This window comes from Carlito syrichta, unplaced genomic scaffold (assembly GCF_000164805.1).
Source record: "Carlito syrichta isolate Samal-C Ts95f unplaced genomic scaffold, Tarsius_syrichta-2.0.1 Scaffold279535, whole genome shotgun sequence".
Lineage (NCBI taxonomy): Eukaryota > Metazoa > Chordata > Mammalia > Primates > Tarsiidae > Carlito > Carlito syrichta.
Genome location: NW_007223631.1, coordinates 28,118 through 49,327, shown reverse-complemented (window position 1 = coordinate 49,327; position 21,210 = coordinate 28,118). Strand labels below are relative to the sequence as shown.

The following is a 21,210-nucleotide window of genomic DNA, read 5'->3' as shown; positions in this document are numbered from 1 at the left end:
GAGAGGGAGAGAGGGAGAAAGCAGGCAAACTCTCTCTTTATAAAGGTTCTAATCCCATGAGACCAGACCCCTGGACTCCTTGTCATGACCTCATCCAACCTGAACTGTCTCCCAAAAACCCCATCTCCAATTGCCGGTACAGGGAGACATAAAAATATTTAGTCTATAACAGCATTCAAACCCAAAATATAAATTTCACACTAGGCAATATTTTGAGAGTCAGTTATTTTTTAAAAAACAATGGCATATAATTTTGATTGTATATATACACAAGTATAAATCTTGTTTATATTGTCTTGGGAAAAATTACATAAGATTCCTGTTTATTTAATAATTTAAGTATTTACACATTGTTTTATTCAGTTTAATACCTTTGCCCCAAAAAATCTATAAGGCACTATTGGATGGTATTTTAAGCAGTTAAGCAGGTCTTTTCTGATATATAGCTTTTGTCATAATCTGTTATCCCTATCACTTCCTATTATTTATTTTAAAATTTTTAAGTTACAATATAATCGGCAGAAAAGTGCATGTATCATAAGAGTGCAACTCAGTAAATTTTTCACAAAGTAAAGAAACATGTATAACAGCACTCAGATTTTTTTAAAAACCACATTACCAGTGTCCCACAGCATGCTATGTGTTCCCTCTCATTTAACAAGTTTCATCAAGTAATTCTCATACTGAAGAAGGTTGAGAGCCACTTATCCAGACACCTGAATTTGTGTAGATCTCTTATGTCAGGTGTCATGTTAGTGGATTTGGGTTCTAAAGTATGCTGTCACTTACAAGCTTTTGTAGAGGCTCTTCCTCTGCTTGGAGCAGTTTTTCTTTTGCTTTCCCACTCCTTTAAATCTTCTATACCTTCTTACCTCTGCTCCTGAAATCTTCTCATGGCCACTTCAGCTCAGGTCTTAGCTGAGATTTCTTCCTTTAAGGAACATCTCCTCACTCCCCGTCCCTCCTTTGTTTCCCCAGGTCTAAGTAATTGCTTCTCCTGTGTGTTTTCCTTATTCCCTCCACTTCCTCATTTTTCACAGCACATTCTAATTACTAACTGGCATGTGTTTATCTCCCATCAGACCATAAATGTTAAAAGGTCAGACAGTGCAGTATTTCCTTCAGGTTTTTAATCCCCAGTACCTCACAGTGTCAGTACATAGCAGAAGATGTACATGGAATGATTATAAAATCATTGTGTTTTAGTATTAGAAGGATATTAGAATGTATATAGTCTAGTACCCTCATTTTACAGATGAGTGAACTAAAAGCTTGAAATTTATTATTAATAAAGGCTCAATCTGCAATGAGGCGGAATAGTGGGGGAAGAACACTAATGTTCAGTATCTCTAAATGTTCTTCACTTGAATTATAGCTAAACAAAATTATTTCATTTCCAATTTTTCTAGTATTTCATTTCCAGCTCTTACTAGAGTGTTCTGCCATCCATTTGTATTCTCTCATTCCTGATTGTTCTTTATATACTCCCGTTGTGAAGTCTGGTTTCCAACACCTTTCTACTTTCATTATTTATTGCTTCAATTTAGTTTGCTATTTAGACTAGGTTCCCATGATTATCCATTTCACAAGTGTTCACATTTCCAGGAAAGAATGCCCCATTGGCACCTTAGACTCATCCGTGTTTATGAAGTGATTCATTAACAACAGCATAACAACAAAATAACTTTTTTTCATATACACAACACTCTGTAAGTTTACGTTTTTCTACTGTCATTTGTGTTCTCGATTGTTTGCCCAAAAATTCCTTATCTTCACCTGAATAAATTATTCTCATCCTTTAACAATAGAAATGACTGGCAAGTCATTTAGTCCAGTGGTCTCCCAGTGCTGGGTCTCAGGTAGCTGCCAGACTAACTGTATCAGAATTATCTGAAGAGCTTTGAAAAATATAAATAAGCAGGCCTCAATGTGGTGGTCTACCTGAATCAAAACTTTTGATGGCTGGTTTTTTTCAAAAAAAAGATCTTGAGGCAGGATTGGGAGTCCCTTTTTCATCTATCCTCATCATTTTATTGATTTATGAAACTGAGACATAGAGGAAAGAGCCGACTTACTCAGGGTTTACTCAAATAGTATCTATTGTGTAACTTTATTTTAATTATATGTAAAGATAGAGTGCCAAGAATAATTCCGTTGGAAGTGGAGCAAAGGCGGTTCTTAGCATTTTTACAAGTTTTGGAATGTTAATAAATGATCTGAGAACCAATACTTTGTATTGTTCCCATACTCAGTACCAGATATTGTAAATGTGTTATCTCAGTCTTTTCAACAGTCTTACAAAGAATGTATTGGCAAACCAAGTCATAGAAATTTACTTACTCGTTCATTTATTCCATTGATAGTTCTTGAACATGCATCTAGCTAGCGCTTGCAGTAGATGCTAGGAGTATAGTCGTGAACAAAACAAACATGAAGCAGTCACACAGAGATCTTAACATCTAATGAGGAAGCAAACATTAATTATATACATAAAATAAAATTTATGAGTGATAAAGTAATTTGCCCAAAGTCATAAAGATAATCTATAACAGAGCTGAGTTTTTCCTAAGATTATGTAATTTTAAATGCCCATGTTCTTTCCACTATATGTTAACAGATCAGTGTAAAGGTAAATAATATTTATTGAGCTCCTCTTCCTATATTCTACTGCTAAATCAGTTGTAACGATTTTTTTCATTTGCCTGTTAGATTGCTGCTATTATTTTTGCTGTTGTGCAGATGAGAAAGCTAAGCCTCAAAGAGATTAAGTAATTTGTCTTCATTTTGGCTACTAAGTGCTAGAGCTTGAATTCTGATCTAGGTCTAACTCCAAAGTCTGTGAAATAGGAAGAACAAAAGTTACTAGTAGAGTTAACAAAACCAAAATTAGTTCGTTGATAAAAACTAATAAGTTAAATCAATAAATACCCAAAAAGATTGATGAGGGGAAGAAAAAGAAAGAGACACAGGTTACTACTGTCAAGAATGAGGCCAAGTGCAGTGGCTCATACCTGTAATCCCAGCACTTTGGTAGGCTGAGGTGAGAGGATTGCCTGAGCTCTGGAATTTGAGACCAACCTAAGCAACATGGAGAGACCTCGTCTTTACAATAAATCAAAAAAAATTAGAGAGGCGTAGTGGCGCATGCCTATAGGTCAAGCTACTTGGAAGGCTGAGGCAGAAGGATCGCCTGAGCCCAGCAGGTCAAGGCTGCAGTGGTCGTGAGCATGCCACTGTGCTCCAGCCTGGGCAACACAGTGAGACTCTGACTCAAAAAAAAAAAAAGAGAGAGAAAGGTGACCTCATAACAGATCCAACAAAAACTAAAAAGATATTAAGAAAACATTGGATATAGCTTTATACCAATAGATTTGAAAAATTAGATGAAATTGACAAATTTCTAGAAAAGCAATTTACCAAAGACAACACTAGGAAAATTAGAAAATCTGACTAGTTCTATATCTATTTAAAAAATGAATTTGTCATTAAAAAACTTTTCCTAGCCGGGCTCGGTGGCTCAGCCTGCAATCCCATGTTTTGGGAGGTGAGTGGATTGCCTGAGCCCGCGGGTTCGAGACCCGCCTGGGCAACTTGGCGAGACCTCATCTCTACAATAAATCAAAAAATCAGCCGGGCATGGTAGTGCATGCCTGTAATTCCGGCTACTGGGAAGGTGGAGGCGAAAGGATCGCTGGAACCCAGCGGGTCAAGGTTGCAGTGGCCGGGAGCGGCCACTGCACTCCAGTCTGGGTGACAGAGTGAGACTCCAACTCAAAAAAAACCCACAAATCTTTTCCTCAGAGAAAGGTAGCTTCACTGGGATGAATTCTTCAAACATTTCAAAAATAAATAAACCAATGTTATATGAACTCTATCCAATCCAAGAATTGAGAAAGAGGGAACATACATGCTTATTTTATGTGACCGGGGTACCCTTGATATCAGATTGCTAGCTGTCTCTCTTCAAAATAGATGCAAAAATACTAAAAAAAAGTGTTAGCAAATGTAAGCCAGGGAAATCTAAAGCTCATAATTCATCATGAGCAAGGTGACTTTAGTCCAGAAGTACAATGTGATTTCTTCAGTAAAAAGGAAAAAAAAATGATTATCTCAGTAAGTGCAGAAAAAGCATTTAATAAAATTCAAAATCTGTGATGTAAAATATTCTTAACAGATGAAGAATATATCTTCCTTAATCAGATAAAAGGTATTTTCAAAAGTCCAGGCTTTCCAATGATTTTAGGGATGACACAAAAACATTATTCTTACTAGTCTACTCAGCATCATACTGAAGATTCTAGTCAGTAATAAGAAAAAGCAGTAAAATATAGGAGAAGTTGAAAGAAATAAATAAAAATTATTATTTATTTCTAGATATTATTTTTTTGTCTAGAAAAACCCCAATCTACAGATAAACTATTAAAATTATAACTGAATTGTGAGAGTTTGTATTAAGATTTAATACATAGAAATTTATTGTATTTTTAATATACTAGAAACAGACAGAAAAAAGTTTAAAGTTACCATTTGTAATATAAAAAATCAAATATATAGGAATAATTCAAATTAAAGATATGTAAGGTGCTTTCATAGAAAATTATAAAACATTGTTAAGAGAAGTTAAAGAATACCTGAATAAATGAAGGGAGATACTATATTCATGGATTGGAGAGCTCAGTATTGTACAGATATCAGTTCCTTCTAATTTTATTTATAGATTTAATGCAATCTCAGACAAACTCCCTGAAGCTTTTTTTTTTTTTTTTTTTTTGAGTTGGAGTCTCACTCTGTCACCCAGACTGGAGTGCAGTGGCTGCTCCCAGCCACCGCAGCCTCAACCTGCTGGACTCTGGCGATCCTTCCGCCTCTGCCTTCCAAGTAGCTGGAACTACAGGCGTGCGCTACCACACCCGGCTAATTTTCGATTTATTGTAGAGATGTGGTCTCACCAAGTTGCCTGGGTGGGTCTCGAACCCGAGGGCTCAGTCAGTCCACTCACCTCGGCCTCCCAAAGCGCTGGGATTACAGGCTGAGCCACCCAGCCCAGCCCAGAAGCTTTTATAAAAATGAAAATTGGCAAGCCAATTCTGAAATTTATATAGAAATATCATGAACCAAAAATAGCCTACACCAAAGTGAAGAAGAACGGAGGCAGAGGATTGACTACCAAATCTTACATTAAAACTACAATAATTCAGATAGTTGAATTGGTGTAAGGTTAGATAAATGGTAGAGATGTGAGGATCAAGAAACAAACACATATTTGGAAACTTGATCTATTATTGGAAAGGTGGCTTTTGGAGTAGGGTGTGAGGGCTAGATCAACTGGATATTCATATAGGAAAACACAGTCTTGACTTCTATCTCACATTATACAGAAACTAATTCCAGTTGAGTCGTATTTCTGAATGTGAAAGATAAGCCAATCAAGTTTCAGGAGTGAGAACATTATGAATGAAAGAGATCTTTATGAATGTGGAATGGGGAACATTCCAAAAGTGCTAACCATAGAGAGTAAGATTGATAATGTGGGTTACATCCACATTAGAATTTTTCTTCCTTGAAAAACTTCATTAGGAATGGAAGGACATATTTACAGTACATACACTCATCAAAGTGGTTGTATCCAAAATATATAGACAGTTTCTACAAATATATAAAATTTCTACAAATATATGAAATTTATATCAAAATTATTTCTAAAATCATTTCTAAATACCCTTAAAAAAAGAACAAAAGGTATGAATATGCACTTCACAAAAGAAGATATCCAAGTGGATAATTAGCATGAAAGGAGAGGTAACCTTCCTTAGTCATCGTGGAAGTGCAAATTAAAATAACAATGCTCACTCAAAAGAACAGCTAAAATTAAAACGATTGATCTTTTTAATTTTTGACAAGTTTGTGGATCACCTACAGTTCTCATATATTGCTGATAGGTTGGTAAATTGCTACAATGACTTTTTAAAATGTACAGTATCTATAAACACTAAGTAAGCATACCAATAGTTTATAATCTAGCAATTCTACTCTTTTTTTCTTTCTTTCTTTTTTTTTTTTTTTGAGTTGGAGTCTCACTCTGTTGCCCAGGCTGGAGTGCAATGGAACACTCACAGCCACTGCAGCCTCCACCTGCTGGGCTCAGGCAATCCTTCTGCCTCAGCCTTCCAAGTAGCTGGAACTACAGGTGTGTACTACCACGCCCAGCTAATTTTTTTGATTAATTGCAGAGATGAGGTTTCACCAAGTTACCTAGACTGGTCTCAAACCCCATGGACTCAGGCAGTCCTCTCACCTCAGCCTTCCAAAGTGTTGGGATTGCAGACTTGAGCCACCTTTCCTGGCCTGCAGTTCTACTCTCACCTGCAGAAATTCATTTTTATATATGTTCACTAAAAAGTGTGTGAGAGAATGTTCATGGCAGCATTAATTAAAATACCTAAAAGTGGAAATAAGTCAATTGTATATCAACTTATTGTATTCTTGTTGAAACAAGTAGGATGGACAGATTAAACTAAGGTAAAATTTCTACAACAGACTACTACTCAGCAATAAAAATGAATCAACTGTTGCTGCGTGCAGTAACATGGATGCATTTCACAAATAAAATGTTAAGCAAAAGGAAGTAGACTCAAGGTAATACTGTATAATTCCATTTATGTAAAATTCAAAAACAGGAAAAACTAATATATGGTGTTAGAAGTAACGATAATGATGTTTGGAGAGGTGCAGTTTGGGGAGCCATGTGAGATTTTAATATTTGGTTTCATGATCTAGGTGGTATTTATATGTTCACTTTGTGATGATTCATAAAACAGTGCTTATGTGTCTTCACACTCCTCTGTGTGTTTCTTTAAGAATTTTATTTCAAATAATCATTATTTTGTGTTTTTTTTTTTACTAATACATGATATATTCATATTAAGCTATAAATGTAAATGATTGGCATTAATTGAAAAAAGTGCTCATGTGAATTGACGAGCTTAAAATTATTTCTAACATTATGAATATTGTAAATAATAGTTATAAAGATTGCCATAATATATATTTTCAAATAATAACCTATTTACATTTCTGTTTTGCAAAGTTTTCAGAAGTTAATAATTTTTGGAATGGAGAATTAGGAAGACTGGCTTATTTTAGCTAGATGTTTCCAGTAAAATTTGACTTTATGTGTTTTTCAGTTGATGTACACATAAACCTAGCAAGTACATTAAACTGATAGATAACACTGAAACTGTACTGTGTGGAGACATTTTAAATCCTTTGAAAATATTAAAGTTAATAAATATAATTTTAAATTATATTTGTATTCTGGTTTTATGACATGAAAGTATTCTTTGAAGTTGCTCCAGTAATGCATTTTGGATTATACACACACTTGAATAATGATATGGGAAGTTTCTTTACAACTGCCTGATTTCAATTCTTGGTCTCTATTAAAAAATTTTTTTAAATAAAATTCCTCTTGAGAGAAAGGAAAAAATATGAAAATAACATTCCTCTTGCTTTCAGTTAACAATTTTTTATGAAATAGCTTATTTTCTTTGTTGGCACACTGTTAGAGAATTTACAATATATGATAGAATTAAATTATATGGCTATTCTAAAATCCATATTAAATTAAGCTTTTTTATTAGAATATTTTAATTTAAAATATCCCTTTGCTTTTTTTTTGTTTAATTAAAAAGACCTCAAATGGGTATTGTTATTCACCAACGGTGTTTCCTGTTGTTTTCGCTGATTCTACTTTGCCCCTTTGTATATGTTTATGTGTGTCTATAGCATGTACTATTATTTTAAAATAGCATCAATAGATATAATAGCATCAATAGATATAAAAGAAATAACCTTTTAAAATAAACCTAGCCTAGAAAATAAGTTAATAAAATAATTTAACTTTTTAACTATGTGTCTCTAATAATAGACCCTGAATAATACATGAAAGAGGAATTTCAGTTGTTTGGGCCTGGAAGTATATGTTGGTATAAAGCTTCTAGCTTGATAATTTCATCATTTACTTAGCCACAAATCCAACAGCCTATTTATATCACTCTGGACTTAATCTACTCACTGACTAGTTTTTACTATCTGCCTCATCTTCTGCCTTTCTCTGCTTTGCTCCTCCCCAGCTACCATTATGGCCTTCTTGCTGTTTCCCAAGCATACCACGCACATTTCTGTCTCAGTACTTTTTCTTGTACTGCTTCCCAGACCTTCATTTCTCCATATCCTCTTTAGACTCCCTTCCTCAGTACATTAAAGTCTTTGTTTAAATATCTCTCAGATACATTCTCTCACTCCTCTCTGTATAATTTTTATTCTCTATTTTCTTACTCCCTGCTTTTTTTTTTTTTTTTTAGCATTTACTAGTATCTGATATTGTTTTATTTATGTTTTATACATTTCTCAGTAAGATAAGCTCCATGAGGGCAGAGACTTCATTGGTGTTTTAGGGCTGTGTTTCCAGCACCCAGACCTATGACAGATACATAATAGGCACTGTATAAATATTTATAGTTTGAATGAATGGATGGATGAATGAAATATAATGAGTAGTATCAGTCTTCATGGTTCACCTCTCAGTCAACTCTGCAGAATTCATTTATTTATTCTCTAAACATATGTAAGATTGTTGTTAGTTCTAGCATGGCCCTCTTTATATGAATTGATAAATTTTAAATAAGCTCTATTATTGTACAACAGATATCCAAACTTTTATTATCCTTTAGAGGAAGACAAAAAGGGAAAGGAAGGAAATAATATATGTGGTATTTAACTTTGTCTTTTATGAAATAATGGCTAAAAATAATCTTCATTACAAATTGTCTTTGATAATTTAAAAATATGGTAGTAACTGTTCAAGTATTACTTAAAATTATATATTTCTATTGGTATAGTTTGTTTTCCTATTTATATCTGTTTCTACCCCAACTACCCTATCTTTTTTAAGAATCCAACTCAAGTCGGAACAGCTCTTCAGGTTTTCCATAATCTCGGAATTTTGAAGGATACTATTACCAGTGTCGTGGATGGATATTATACTACTTTAGAAGAAAATATCAACAGCACATTAGATATCAAAGTTTTGACTCAACCTTCCCAGTCAGCTGTGAGAGGTATGGATATGGTTTATATTTAGTTTCTTTTTTTATTTATAACTGAGAAATCCTTTGAATAGTATGTGAAACACTCATGTTTCAAAGCAATCTAATGACTCATTTTTTTTTTTAGTAGATAGAAAATGAGAGAAGAAATTATGTTTCAGAATTTATTTATAACTTTTTTGTCTAATCAGTGAGTTGAACTGGCCAATTGGTATATTCAGAACTTCTAGATAAAGATCTATAAACTGTGGCATCATTTAGTTGAGAGGAAACAGATGCAAAAAAAGAAGTAAAAAGAAAACCAACATATTTTTCTTCTAAAATACTTATCCTCACATGTACTTCTTATTAAGACATAAAATTTTTTTTAAGGAATACCGTCTCTACCATAGCTTTCTGAACTTTTCTCTATGATAATTTTGGTACTCAGGAAAAATATAATGGCTAACTGGGAATAGGAACTGATAAAACCTTTGGGAACATTTCAACAGTAGCAAAGTCTAAAGAAAACTACTAAAGGAAAGCAGTTCAAGGTGGGGAGGAGTTGCCTATATAAGCAGTCTGCAACCCTTTGCCAACATGTACCTGATGATGACATTTACATGTGTAACATACTTCTCTATAAAAGAAGACAGAAAAGACCACGTTATGTGATCCTTTCACTTACTCTCTGCAACTCTGTCTCTTCATTTCTTCCCTTATATTCATTCTCCTTTCCTGTTAGTGTGGATGAATGGTTCCTTCTCCTAGTAAAGAGTAAGGACTACGATGGCGTTAGATCCCATCACTCTGAGGTATTGCTTCAGCAGATGCTTTCCCTCCACCACTTCATCAGTGTTTCTTTTCTTACATCTCTTTCCCATCGCCTACAATTCTGTTGTTGTATCTCCTTTTGCTTAAAAACAGTCAAACAAATCTTCATTTCTTTCTTCAGCCTGTTTTATTTCTTCAGTCTACAAAAAAAATTCCCCAAAATGCTATCTATACTTATTGTTTACAGTTTTTCTCTTCCCATTTTTTTTCTACTGAAGGCACTCTAATCATCACAGAATTATCCTAAAGAATAAATGTAATAACTCGCATAGAATTAATAACAATTCCTGATACCTGGCTAATAGTAAAAAAAAAATGTAGCCATCTATTATTTATATATTTGCTATATAAATGTGATCTTAAGTAATACTGAATATATGTAACTCACAAATAAATTTTGCACTAGATGAAATGAGATAAAAGAATCTTAGCTCTTAAAGAGATTTTTAAAGGTTAGCCCTAGACTCTGAATAGGTCTATATTGAGACTATTCCAGAAGGAGATCTTTGAAAAGAAATTGCCAAAGGAGATTTTGCTCTCAGCTTTTCCCGGCAATTATTCTCAGAAAGTTTGATCTAATGTTTAAATTTCCAGGAACAGTTTAATCTCATTCCCTCTTGTGTTGTCAAGAATAGGAAAAAAAATGAAAGTAATTATTCACATGCTGTCAATCCTAATGTATGCCTCTTTTGTTGAAAGAATAAAGAGTTTTAAAACTGCCTTATTACCATCTGTTGAGAAGTGGATATCGTGATTTAATGCAGAAACCTTAAGCATCAATTTTTTATTTTTTTAAAAATAATAATAATCACTATTATTATTATTTTTTATTTTTTGAGTTGGAGTTTCACTCTGTCGCTCAGGCTGGAATACAGTGGCATGCTTATGGCCACTGCAGCCTCAAACTGCTGGGCTCAGGCGATCCTTCCACCTCAGCCTTCCGAGTAGCTGGAACCACAGGCTCGTGCCACCATGCCCAGCTAATTTTTTGATTTATTGTAGAGATGAGGTCTCACCAAGTTGCCCAGCCTATCTCGAAACCCTGGACTCAAGCAATCTTGTCACCTCTGCCTCCTTAAGTGCTGAAGTTACAGGCATGAGCCGCTGCACCCAGCATTGTTATTTTTTTTTAATGTTACATAGGTGTTATTAATATTAACTTTCTGATCTTACTGTTATATTGAGGTTTTGTAGGAGAATGTCCTTGTTTGATAGAAATATACATTAAAGTATTCAAGGGTGATGGGACATCATGTTAATAACTTATTCACAAAGGGTTTGAGGAAAATTATTTTTATTATACATACAAATAGTCTGTAAGTTTAAGATTATTTCAAAATTTAAAAAAGATAGCAATAGAATTTAAAGGAAAACATTTTACCTTGGCTATATAAAAAGGCCTGTAATTCAACAAGAAAAAGATAAACAACTGAAAAAATGAATAAAAAATATGACTAGGCAATTCACAGAAGAACACATCCAATAAACATATGTAGAGATGTCCAACCTCCTTTTGGAGAATAAACTAGTTATTAGGGAAATACAAATTAAACAAGATACAGTTTCTTGTTTAATCATCAGATTGGCAAAATCTAAAACAGAACTAACTGTTGGACAAGAAAAGAAGCTCTTGGACAGTGCAGTAGGAGAATAGAATGGTTTAGCTACTTTACTCAGTTTTATCTCTAAGGTTAAATGTGTATACACCAGGGGTCCTCAAACTATGGCCCGCGGACCACATGCGGCCCGCCGAGGACATTTATCCGGCCCACCGGGTGTTTTTGCCGCCGCTGCCTGTCCTGCCTAGCAGCCGACTGGTCCGGCCCGCAGTCACACTCTCTGACCCCCCTCCTTCTCTCTGTCTCTCGACTCCTCCTCTTAGTCTGGGGCAGGGGTAAGTTTGTTGATTTAACTTTACTTGTTCTTCATTTTAAATATTGTATTTGTTCCCGTTTTGTTTTTTCACTTCAAAATAAGATATGTGCAGTGTGCATAGGAATTTGTTCATAGTTTTTTTTTAAACTATAGTCCGCCCCTCCAATAGTCTGAGGGACAGTGAACTGGCCCCCTGTTTTAAAAGTTTGAGGACCCCTGATATACACCTTTGTGATCTTATACTTTCTCTTACAAGAATATGCTCTAGAGAAACTGGTACATATGTATAAGAATTTTTATTGCATTATTGTTTATAATAATGAACTAGTGAAAACAAACTTTCCTTTGATGGAAAACTGGATAAAATAGTTTATTAAGGGGATTACTACAGAGCATTTAATTAATAATTTTATTAATATAGATAATTTTTCAAAAGCAGTACATGAAAAAGTTGCAGAGAGATATGTACAGTATAATGCAATTAAAGCCTAAGAACATGACGGGCTATATAATAAATTGTTTTGCATATGCACATGTGTAGTAAAAGTATAAAAACATGCATTGGCCGGGCTCGGTGGCTCAGCCTGTAATCCCATGCCTTTGGGAGGCTGAGGTGAGTGGATTGCCTGAGCCCACGGGTTCGAGACCCACCTGGGCAGCGAGACCTCATCTCTACAATAAATCAAAAAATCACCCGGGCGTGGTAGCACATGCCTGTAATTCCGGCTACTCGGAAGGCTGAGGCGGAAGGATCGCCGGAGCCCAGCAGGTCCAGGCTGCGGTGGCCAGGAGCGGCCACTGCACTCCAGTCTGGGTGACAGAGTGAGACTCCAACTCAAAAAAACAAAAATAAAAACATGCATTGGAATGATAATCAACAAATTCAAGATATCAGTGCTGGGCATGGTGGCGTATGCCTGTAATGCCAGCTCCTTGGGAAGCAGGAGAATCTCTTGAACCTAGAAGTTCAACTCCAACTGAGGCAACATAGCGAGAATCCATCTCTTAAAAAAAAAAGATAACTATTAACTCTGAAAAGAGAGCAAGGGAAATGGGACCAGGAGAGGAAGGAATCAAGAAACTTTACTTTATTCAGTGGTGTATTTCTTTAGTTTGATGACCGGTATTTATAACACTATTGTGTATACTCTTTTGTATACCTGAAATAATTAACAATAAAACATAAATATTGTATAAGGTCAAACAGTGGAGAATGATGACGATGAATGAATGTAGACAAAAATGGAATATCCAAATTTCATCATCCAGAAACTAGTTGTTACTATACAGTAAACATTAGTCTGTACATTTCTCTAAGCATTTTATGTTGTAGAAAAATAACCGGATAGGCATAAATGGAATTTTAAAACATATGCTTTAAAATGGTTTTATTATAAAATAAAACTCAGATATAGAAAACATAAGGAAGACATGTGGCTTAATGAATTATTATGAAGTGAACACCACCTAGGCCACCTTACCGGCCATCCCAGAAACCTTTTTATATGTTCTGTACTAATCATAATCCCTCCCTCTGTCATATGTTACCAGTATTCTTACTTTTATATTAATCACTTCCTGTGTTTTTATAGTTTTATCAAAATCCATGTATGAATTTGAGTACTGCAGTTTACCCTTGCTCATTTTAGAGGTGTACATTTAAAAATAAAAAGTATTTTACTTTAGTTAAACAAAATAATCAGAAATTTTATGTGAAATTGAAGGGCTTAATGAATTTCAGATTAATACTTCTTCACAAGAAATATTAGATCCTAAACAATACCTCTAAATTTAAATATAATGACTAAAAGTTTATGAAAAACATTAAGAAATTGAAATAATTATTTTTTTCTTTTTTTTTGAGCCAGAGTCTCACTCTGTGGCTGAGGCTGAAGTGCAGGAGTGTGATCATGGCTCACCACAGCCTTGACCTCCTGGGCTCAGCCAGGCAATTCTTCTACCCCAGCCTCCTAAGTAGTGGAGACTATAGATGTGCATTACCAAGCTCTGCTAATTTTTTGATTTTTGTTGTTGTTGTTGTTGTACAAAGTCTTGCTGTGTTGCCCAGGCTGGTCTCAAACTCCTGGGCTTCAAGCAATCCTCCTGCCTCAGCCTCCCAAAGTGCTGGGATTAAAGTGTAAGCCACTGTGCCCAGCCTGAAATTATTCTTTACATTTCAATCTTAAACTAAATCTGTTGTCTCTTTGCTACTAAATGTTGGGAATGGGCACGCTTAAACTTCTTCTGACCTCTTTTTCCCTCTTTTACCTGTTAATGATATTTTTTATGATCAGTGTTTTTGATGTTTTATTTGATTTTTAAATTATTTGATTCTCATCTCTGGTCCTCTTAATATGACCTCTCCATTTCTATATTCATCTTTCTCTTGCCTGAATATCATAATACAGTTGATTTTTTAAAAATGTTTCATGAGTGCCGTGCTTTCTGAGTTCTTGCATTTTTGATGATGCCTTTTGCCTTTATGCTTGAATAATTCGGTCAGGTATATTTTTTATTTACACTTTCTTTCCCCTGGAATTTTGTAGCCATTTGTGGCTCAAGAATAATGTTTCTCTTTCCCACTGAATTGGAAAACAATTGAGACACAGATATAGGTGACAGAAAGATGACAATTAAAATGTTAATGTTATTACTGATGAAAAATATAAAATTAAGGGCATAGCTTAGATTTGTAACCAAATAGATTTTCTTTGTTATTTCCCAAATCAGCCTGCCCCACTACACTACTGGCAGGGTATATGTCACCCTTTATGCAGATAAAGCTTCAACTAGAGAGACAGGTGGAACTGAGTCCATTAGGCCCAGTTTCTTACTTAAATTCACTAATCAGGTAAGTCACTTCTTTTCATGTGGGTAGGGTTGAATAAGAGGTAGAGAAGGCAAGAAAGTTACTTTAACTGAAGACTCATATGAAAGTTGAGGACAGGGAAATGGAGGAACCCATCTGGCATCAAACATCGCTCTACCAACTAACTGAGTTTTAGCGTTGTATTGGAGAATTCTGAGGCTAATCAGACTTTTATCCCCCACATAGCTTGACTTGCTTTTTCTTAGATGCCTAACTGGTTCTTTTTTTATTTTTGAAGTATAGTAACTACATTAGGCTATATCTTGGGGTTGAATATTCTGTATCAATTTTTTTTCTGAGTTAGGGTATGTTCTTTTTATAGAAATGTTTTTTTCTATTATATATTGAACGCTTTTCTGTTCCATTTGTTCTTTTCAAGAACTTTAATTATACGTGTATCAGATCTTCTTTGTTTTCTGTGTCTGGTATTTTGTCAAGCTTGGTGGTGGAAATCTGATTCTCTTACCATTTGCTTAGAGTTTTCTTGCTTCTTTGTGGCCCTGGGACTGTCTCATACCTCATATTTGAGTTCTGGGATAATGCTGGTGATAATCTAAAAGCTATATGTTTGCTTTTGATTTTCTGTGGAGGGAATGAAGCCAGCTTGCTTTTCTGTCACCATTTTGAAACTGGAAGTTCTTCTTCTCCATAACAATTTTTATATATTTGCATTTTAATTCATTTTTTATGATTTCCTTTTGCTTGTTTCCTATATCTTTCTTTGTTTTCACCTTTGTTCATTAAAATTTTTTGTTGTTCCTTTCTTCTTTTTTTGACTTAGAGTCTCACTCCCCTGCCCAGGGCTGGAGTGCAGTGGAACGCTCATGGCCACCCCAGCAACGACCTGCTGGGCTCCGGTGATCCTTCTGCCTCAGCCTTCCAAGTAGCAGGAGCAGGAACTACAGGCGCACACAACTATGCCCAGCTAATTTTCATTTATTGTAGAGACAAGGTCTCACCAAGTTGCCTGGGCTGGTCTCAAACCCACAGACTCAGGCAATCCATTTGCCTCAGCCTCCCAAAGTGCTGGAATTACAGGCTGAGCCACCGATCCCAGCCTTGTTGTTTCTAATATGATCTTGATCTCTCTAATAATTTTCCAGTGAGTAGGTTTTCAGTAATTACTTTGAGATAGTAAAAAACAGCATTCCTTTTTGTTGTTTTCTTGGTGACCTGTGTTCATCATTGCTAAAGCTAAAGCTTATGTTCCCTTCCTCCTCCTCCTCACCTTACTCCCCAGTACCGATGGTAAGTCCTTTATTACTTGATTTGTGATTATTGTTCATCATTGAAATTACTGACTAGTCATTGAAGAATGGTGTGGGAATGGTTGTAGGGAGAGGCGTGGGCAGTCTGCAGTTTAATTTAGGTTTGTTGTGTATGATAACCATTCACCAACTGGTTATTTCCTTTTGCCTTGGGTATCTCTGCTCAAATTTTGAACCATTTAAGAGCTTAATGTGGCTCCCAATAAAGTTATTTAAACAATTTCTATGTTGAAGCCTAGCATCCTCAGCTTTGTCCACCTTCTTTCATCTCACTCTACCTTCAGTCATATCCCCAAACTCCAGGGTTAATTTTTTTTTTTTTTTTTGAGTTGGAGTCTCACTCTGTCACCCAGACTGGAGTGCAGTGGCCACTCCCAGCCACCGCAGCCTTGACCTGCTGGGCTCTGGCGATCCTTCTGCCTCAGCCTTCCAAGTAGCCGGAATTACAGACATGCGCTACCACACCCGGCTGATTTTTTGATTTTTTTGTAGAGATGAGGTCTCGAGCCCAGGCGGGTCTCGACTCCGCAGGCTCAGGCAATCCACTCACCTCAGCCTCCCAAAGGCGCGGGATTACAAGCTGAGCCACCAAGCCCAGCTACCAGGGCTAATTCTTTTTTTTTTTTTTTTTGAGTTGGAGTCTCTGTTGCCCAGACTGGAGTGCAGTGGCTGCTCCCGGCCACCGCAGCCTCTACCTGCTGGGCTCCGGTGGAGCTGGAATTACAGGCATGCACTACCACGCCCGGTTGTGGAATTCCAAGTAGCTGGAATTACAGGCATGCACTACCACGCCCAATTGATTTTTTTATTTTATTGTAGAGATGAGGTCTCGCTGCCCAGGCGGGTCTCGAACCCGCGGGCTCAGGCAATTCACTCACCTCAGCCTCCCAAAGGCGCGGGATTACAGGCGGAGCCACCGAGCCCAGCAGCTAATTCTTAAACAATGTAAAAATCATTTTGTTTTAGTTTTCCTTCAGCTTTTCTTTTTCTTCATTCTTCAGTATTGAACAGTCCCTGGCCCATCTGTGTCTGTAAATCTCAGCTCTAATCAAATAATTGTTGGATAGCCTGTCCAAATTCTTATATTTGATCTTAAGAGCACTTTATGTCTTGCTAATGATCTAAGGTGTCACTTATCTGGTTCCTTTTTCATTTTGTTTTATCTACAGCATTTGACCTGCATACTTTATAATCTCAAGCTTGTGGTTTTATTTTATCTGACTCCTTGTTTTATTTTTGAAGTTGACTTTTTTCTACCTTTTGTTTGTTTTTTCATTGGCTTTCAAAGGAAGTGAGTAGGAAAATGACTTTATTCTGCTATCATTGACTAGATATCAATCTCAAGTATTATTTATTTGAGGAACTCTTACCCTCTTTTGTCACTTTAATAAAACTTAGTTTATGACACTGTTTATTTTGTTTCTTGGACCTGTTAAAGCTAACTGATAATGGCATTTGTTTTTCCGTGTTCTGTTCTTCCTACCCTTTCTTTGTGAAGCAGTTCTATGTTCAGCCAGTTGATTATGTCTAACATGTTTATATCTTTGACAAGATATATTTTGCTAATGAGGATAAAAATCCTTATGGACCGCAATTAAGAAAAATCAGGGCTCTAGAACTAGTTGAATCATTGATTGTGATCTCCTCTCCTGTGTCTCAGTTTTACCAAAGTAAATATAAAATTGTATTTACTTGAGAGTAATAGGTTAATTCATCTCATTCTTTATAATAAAGCCAAGCCACATATGTTGCAGGAATTTGATTAATTTTTTCTAGTATTCATAGAGACACTACATGCCCTTTTCTCACTGTTATGAGTTCATTATTTAACATATGGGATAACTGCGATTGTTACAGTATTATTTCTCTATTCCCTGTATGCCTTCCCTTAATAGTCTTTGCATAACATTATGAATAATTTTAAAAATTAATTTGAGGCCAGGCTCGTTGACTCAGCCTGTAATCCCAGCACTTTGGGAGGCCGAGGCGAGTGGACTGCCTGAGCCCGTGGGTTCGAGACCTGCCCAGGCAATTTGGCGAGACCTTGTCTCTACAATAAATAAAAAATTAGCTGGGTGTGGTAGCGCATGCCTGTAGTTTCGGCTACTTGGAAGACTGAGGTGGAAGGATCGCCAGAGCCCAGCAAGTTGAAGCTGCAGTGACCAGGAGCGTGCCACTGCACTCCAGTCTGGGCAACATAGTGAGACTCCAGCTCAAAAAAAAAATTTAATTTGATCCAGATTTCAAAAAGGAACTATTCATATTTTTAAAGCCAACATCTTTCTCTTAGATTTCTCTTTCTTATTGCTTTCCACTATTGTCAGACTAAAAAAATAACAGCACTCTTATAAAGAGCAATTCTTATCCTTTTAAAATATTTGCATGTCACTATGAACTCATGAATTAATATTTTAATCATTGTTTTATAATCTATAACCATTGGTATTATTTTGAATGGTCAGATGTTCCCAAATTTGTTTTGTGGATGACCTCTGTATTCAAGTTCACATGTCCTTTTGAAAAGCTCCATAGGTCTTCTGTCTGTTACTCACTGGCACAGTATGTATTAGGTTCACCTTGTATTTTCACTGCTCCAGATATGGAATCATTTTTCTCCATTGAGTCCTGATTTGTTTGTTTTTTATTAAGGAATGGTGCTTGAAGTCAAATTTGGGTGTTAGGCGTGCTTATTACTATTGAGGAATCATTGTGTTTCTGTCTTTTCAGTGGACAGAGTTGGGAAATACCTCTAATCCCTATTATATATTTGTATCTGTAGTCTGTTTACAGTAAGAACCTTAATTTGCTTGATTCTAAAATATACCTAAACTAGTTTTAGGATTACTAAATCAATACTGTATCCAGCACCAAATCTATTAAGTAAAGTTCAATATTTCTTTGTAATTTTTTTGTCCATAAGATATATCTCACTAAAGTCAGCATTCTGTTATTTAAAATTTATTGAATTAATAGTTTTTCGCCTGTGTGGTTGTATTATTAATTTGATGTACAGTTAGTTTCATTTGTTTCTGTATTTGTTTGTATTCAGTTTTAGGATTTTTTTTTTAAAGAAAGAAAGGGACATCACACACACACTCCCCACAACCCTAGGAAGTATACAGTGGAAATTAATAAAAATGGTTTTCTACAAATGGCATGAAGATAGTAGAAACAGAGTAAGACTACTTTCTGTCCCTATGCATTTCAGCTTGTTTGTTTCCCACCGTTCTTACACCCCTTGTAGGAAACCATTTTCATTCATCTTCATTTTATCTGGTTGGTTAACCTTAACACAAAAGTTTCAGATTCTTTTTTATTTCATTCATAAGAAATTATTTCTTAAAGAAACTCATGAATTAATTTTTTAATCATTGTTTTATAATCTATTATCATCAGTATTCTTCTAAATGGTCAAATGTTCCCAAATTTGTTTTGTGGACAACCTCTGCATTCAAGTTCATGTGTCCTTTTGAAAATCTTCTAACTCTGTTGCTCACTGGCACAGTGTGTACAAGTTTCACCTTGTTTTTTCACTGCTTCAGATATGGAATCATTTTTCTCCAGTGAGTCCTGATTTATTAGGGAATTAATACCTTTTAATGCTTTTCATAACAAACATGTTTTATTGCATTTGGAACATTTATTTTTCATATTTCTTTGTCAATCATAACCAGGGGGTCCTGGACGATCTACCATGCCAACCCCAGGAAATACTGCTGCTTTCCGTGCTTCTCTGTGGACCAATATGGAGAAACTTATGAATTATATTTGTGCTGTTTGTGGACAGGTAAATATTTTAAGGAGTAGAAAGAACATTAATATGGATTCACTCCTGGTTATTCCAAGTTATATGATATTGGGCAGGCCTTTAAAAATCTCTGGACCTTCAAAGTACCTCTATTAGCTGATGATAACATGTGTAAAGTCTGTCGCATAATGCACTTCTCTTCTCTTGCCTTTTTTAGAGCCTAAGCTTTATGTTTGTTTCCTTTAAGGTACAACATCTACAAAAAGTATTAGCCAAGAAGAGAGATCCTGTTTCTCACATTTGTTTTATTGAAGAAATAGTTAAGGTAAGTTTAAATGAAAATATTTTTATATCTTTCCTGTAGAAAGCAGAAAGTTATGAGCCAGCATAATTTATTTTGCTACCTTACAGAGTGGCTACATGTCAAATGGCTATAGAGCATGTATTTCCTGACAGCTATAAATTTTCTTTGCAATATAAATATAATTGAGCCTGTTTATGGAGTAGATGCTGGCAGTTATACTAGTTATAGACTAATTTTTGAAATGCATATACTAATTTCCCATTTTGTCATATAAATGATAGCTTGTAAATTTTTTTTAATGTTCCATTAGAGAATATGATGAAAATTTTTTATAAATAAGAAATTTAAGTAATTGTCATAATATGTTCACTGTAAGCTATTGATTTTGTTTGTAGTCATTTTCCATATTCTAAGAACTCCCTCCTGTTATCTACCAATCTGCTAGCCTCATGGGCCTTAATTCCTTGCTTGCATAGGAATCTCTGATTCTACATTTATTCCTTAATTTTGATGTATTTTTGATAATGGGTAATAGAATAACTATTCTATTTGTCATTCAGTTCCAATCTCTAGTGCTCCAAAGAAAAGCATTCTATTAGTGTCCAGCACTATGATACAGGCAGATTCCTTTGTGAGTCTACAATTTTAAATATTTTATATATTATACTGAGAGTCTCCAAAACCACCCCTCAAGCTTGTTGATTTATTAAGATGACTGACAGGACCCAACATGCAGTTATATTCAAGGTCATGATTTCTGGCAGTGAAAGGATATGAGGTAAAATCAGCAGATGGCAAAGGGTGCACAGGGCCAGATCCAGAGAAAGCCAGGGTACAAACTTCCAAGAGCCTTTCCCACTGGAGATGCACATGACCCCCTTAATTCCTCCAGCAGCAAGTTGTGATAGCATGCATGAAATGTCTCCTGGGGAAGCTCATCTTGAGCATATGAGTTCAGGGTTTTCTGGAGTCAGTTAATACCCAAGACATACCAAAATTCTAGACTCTCAGTAGAAAAGCAGGTGTTTAATATAAACCACATTGTTTGTACAAACAGTTTAGGTACAGTGAATGGAGTCCCTCTCAAAATTTCTCAGATGCCAACCAAGGATCAATCTTGCTATCTCAGACCTATTATGTTAACTCATATATATGAAGGAGGACCCCTGAAAACCCCAGAATTATCTTTTGGAGGGCAGGCCTCTTGTAGCGCACTTGGAATTTGT

At 35.5% G+C, this 21,210-nt stretch overlaps 1 protein-coding gene across 1 annotated transcript in view; it reads left to right on the top strand.

Annotated features, from left to right (window-relative positions):
• The window catches only part of COG5 (component of oligomeric golgi complex 5), a gene marked incomplete at its 3' end in the record, with an annotated part of 170,559 nt that extends 150,554 nt beyond the window's left edge, over positions 1-20,005 (top strand). Inside the window, exons 10-12 of the mRNA XM_021709729.1 lie at positions 8,954-9,119; positions 19,607-19,719; positions 19,928-20,005. Of these exons, the coding sequence (XP_021565404.1) occupies positions 8,954-9,119; positions 19,607-19,719; positions 19,928-20,005 (357 nt within the window). The remainder of the gene's footprint in view (positions 1-8,953; positions 9,120-19,606; positions 19,720-19,927) is intronic.
• Positions 20,006-21,210: the final 1,205 nt, after the last annotated feature.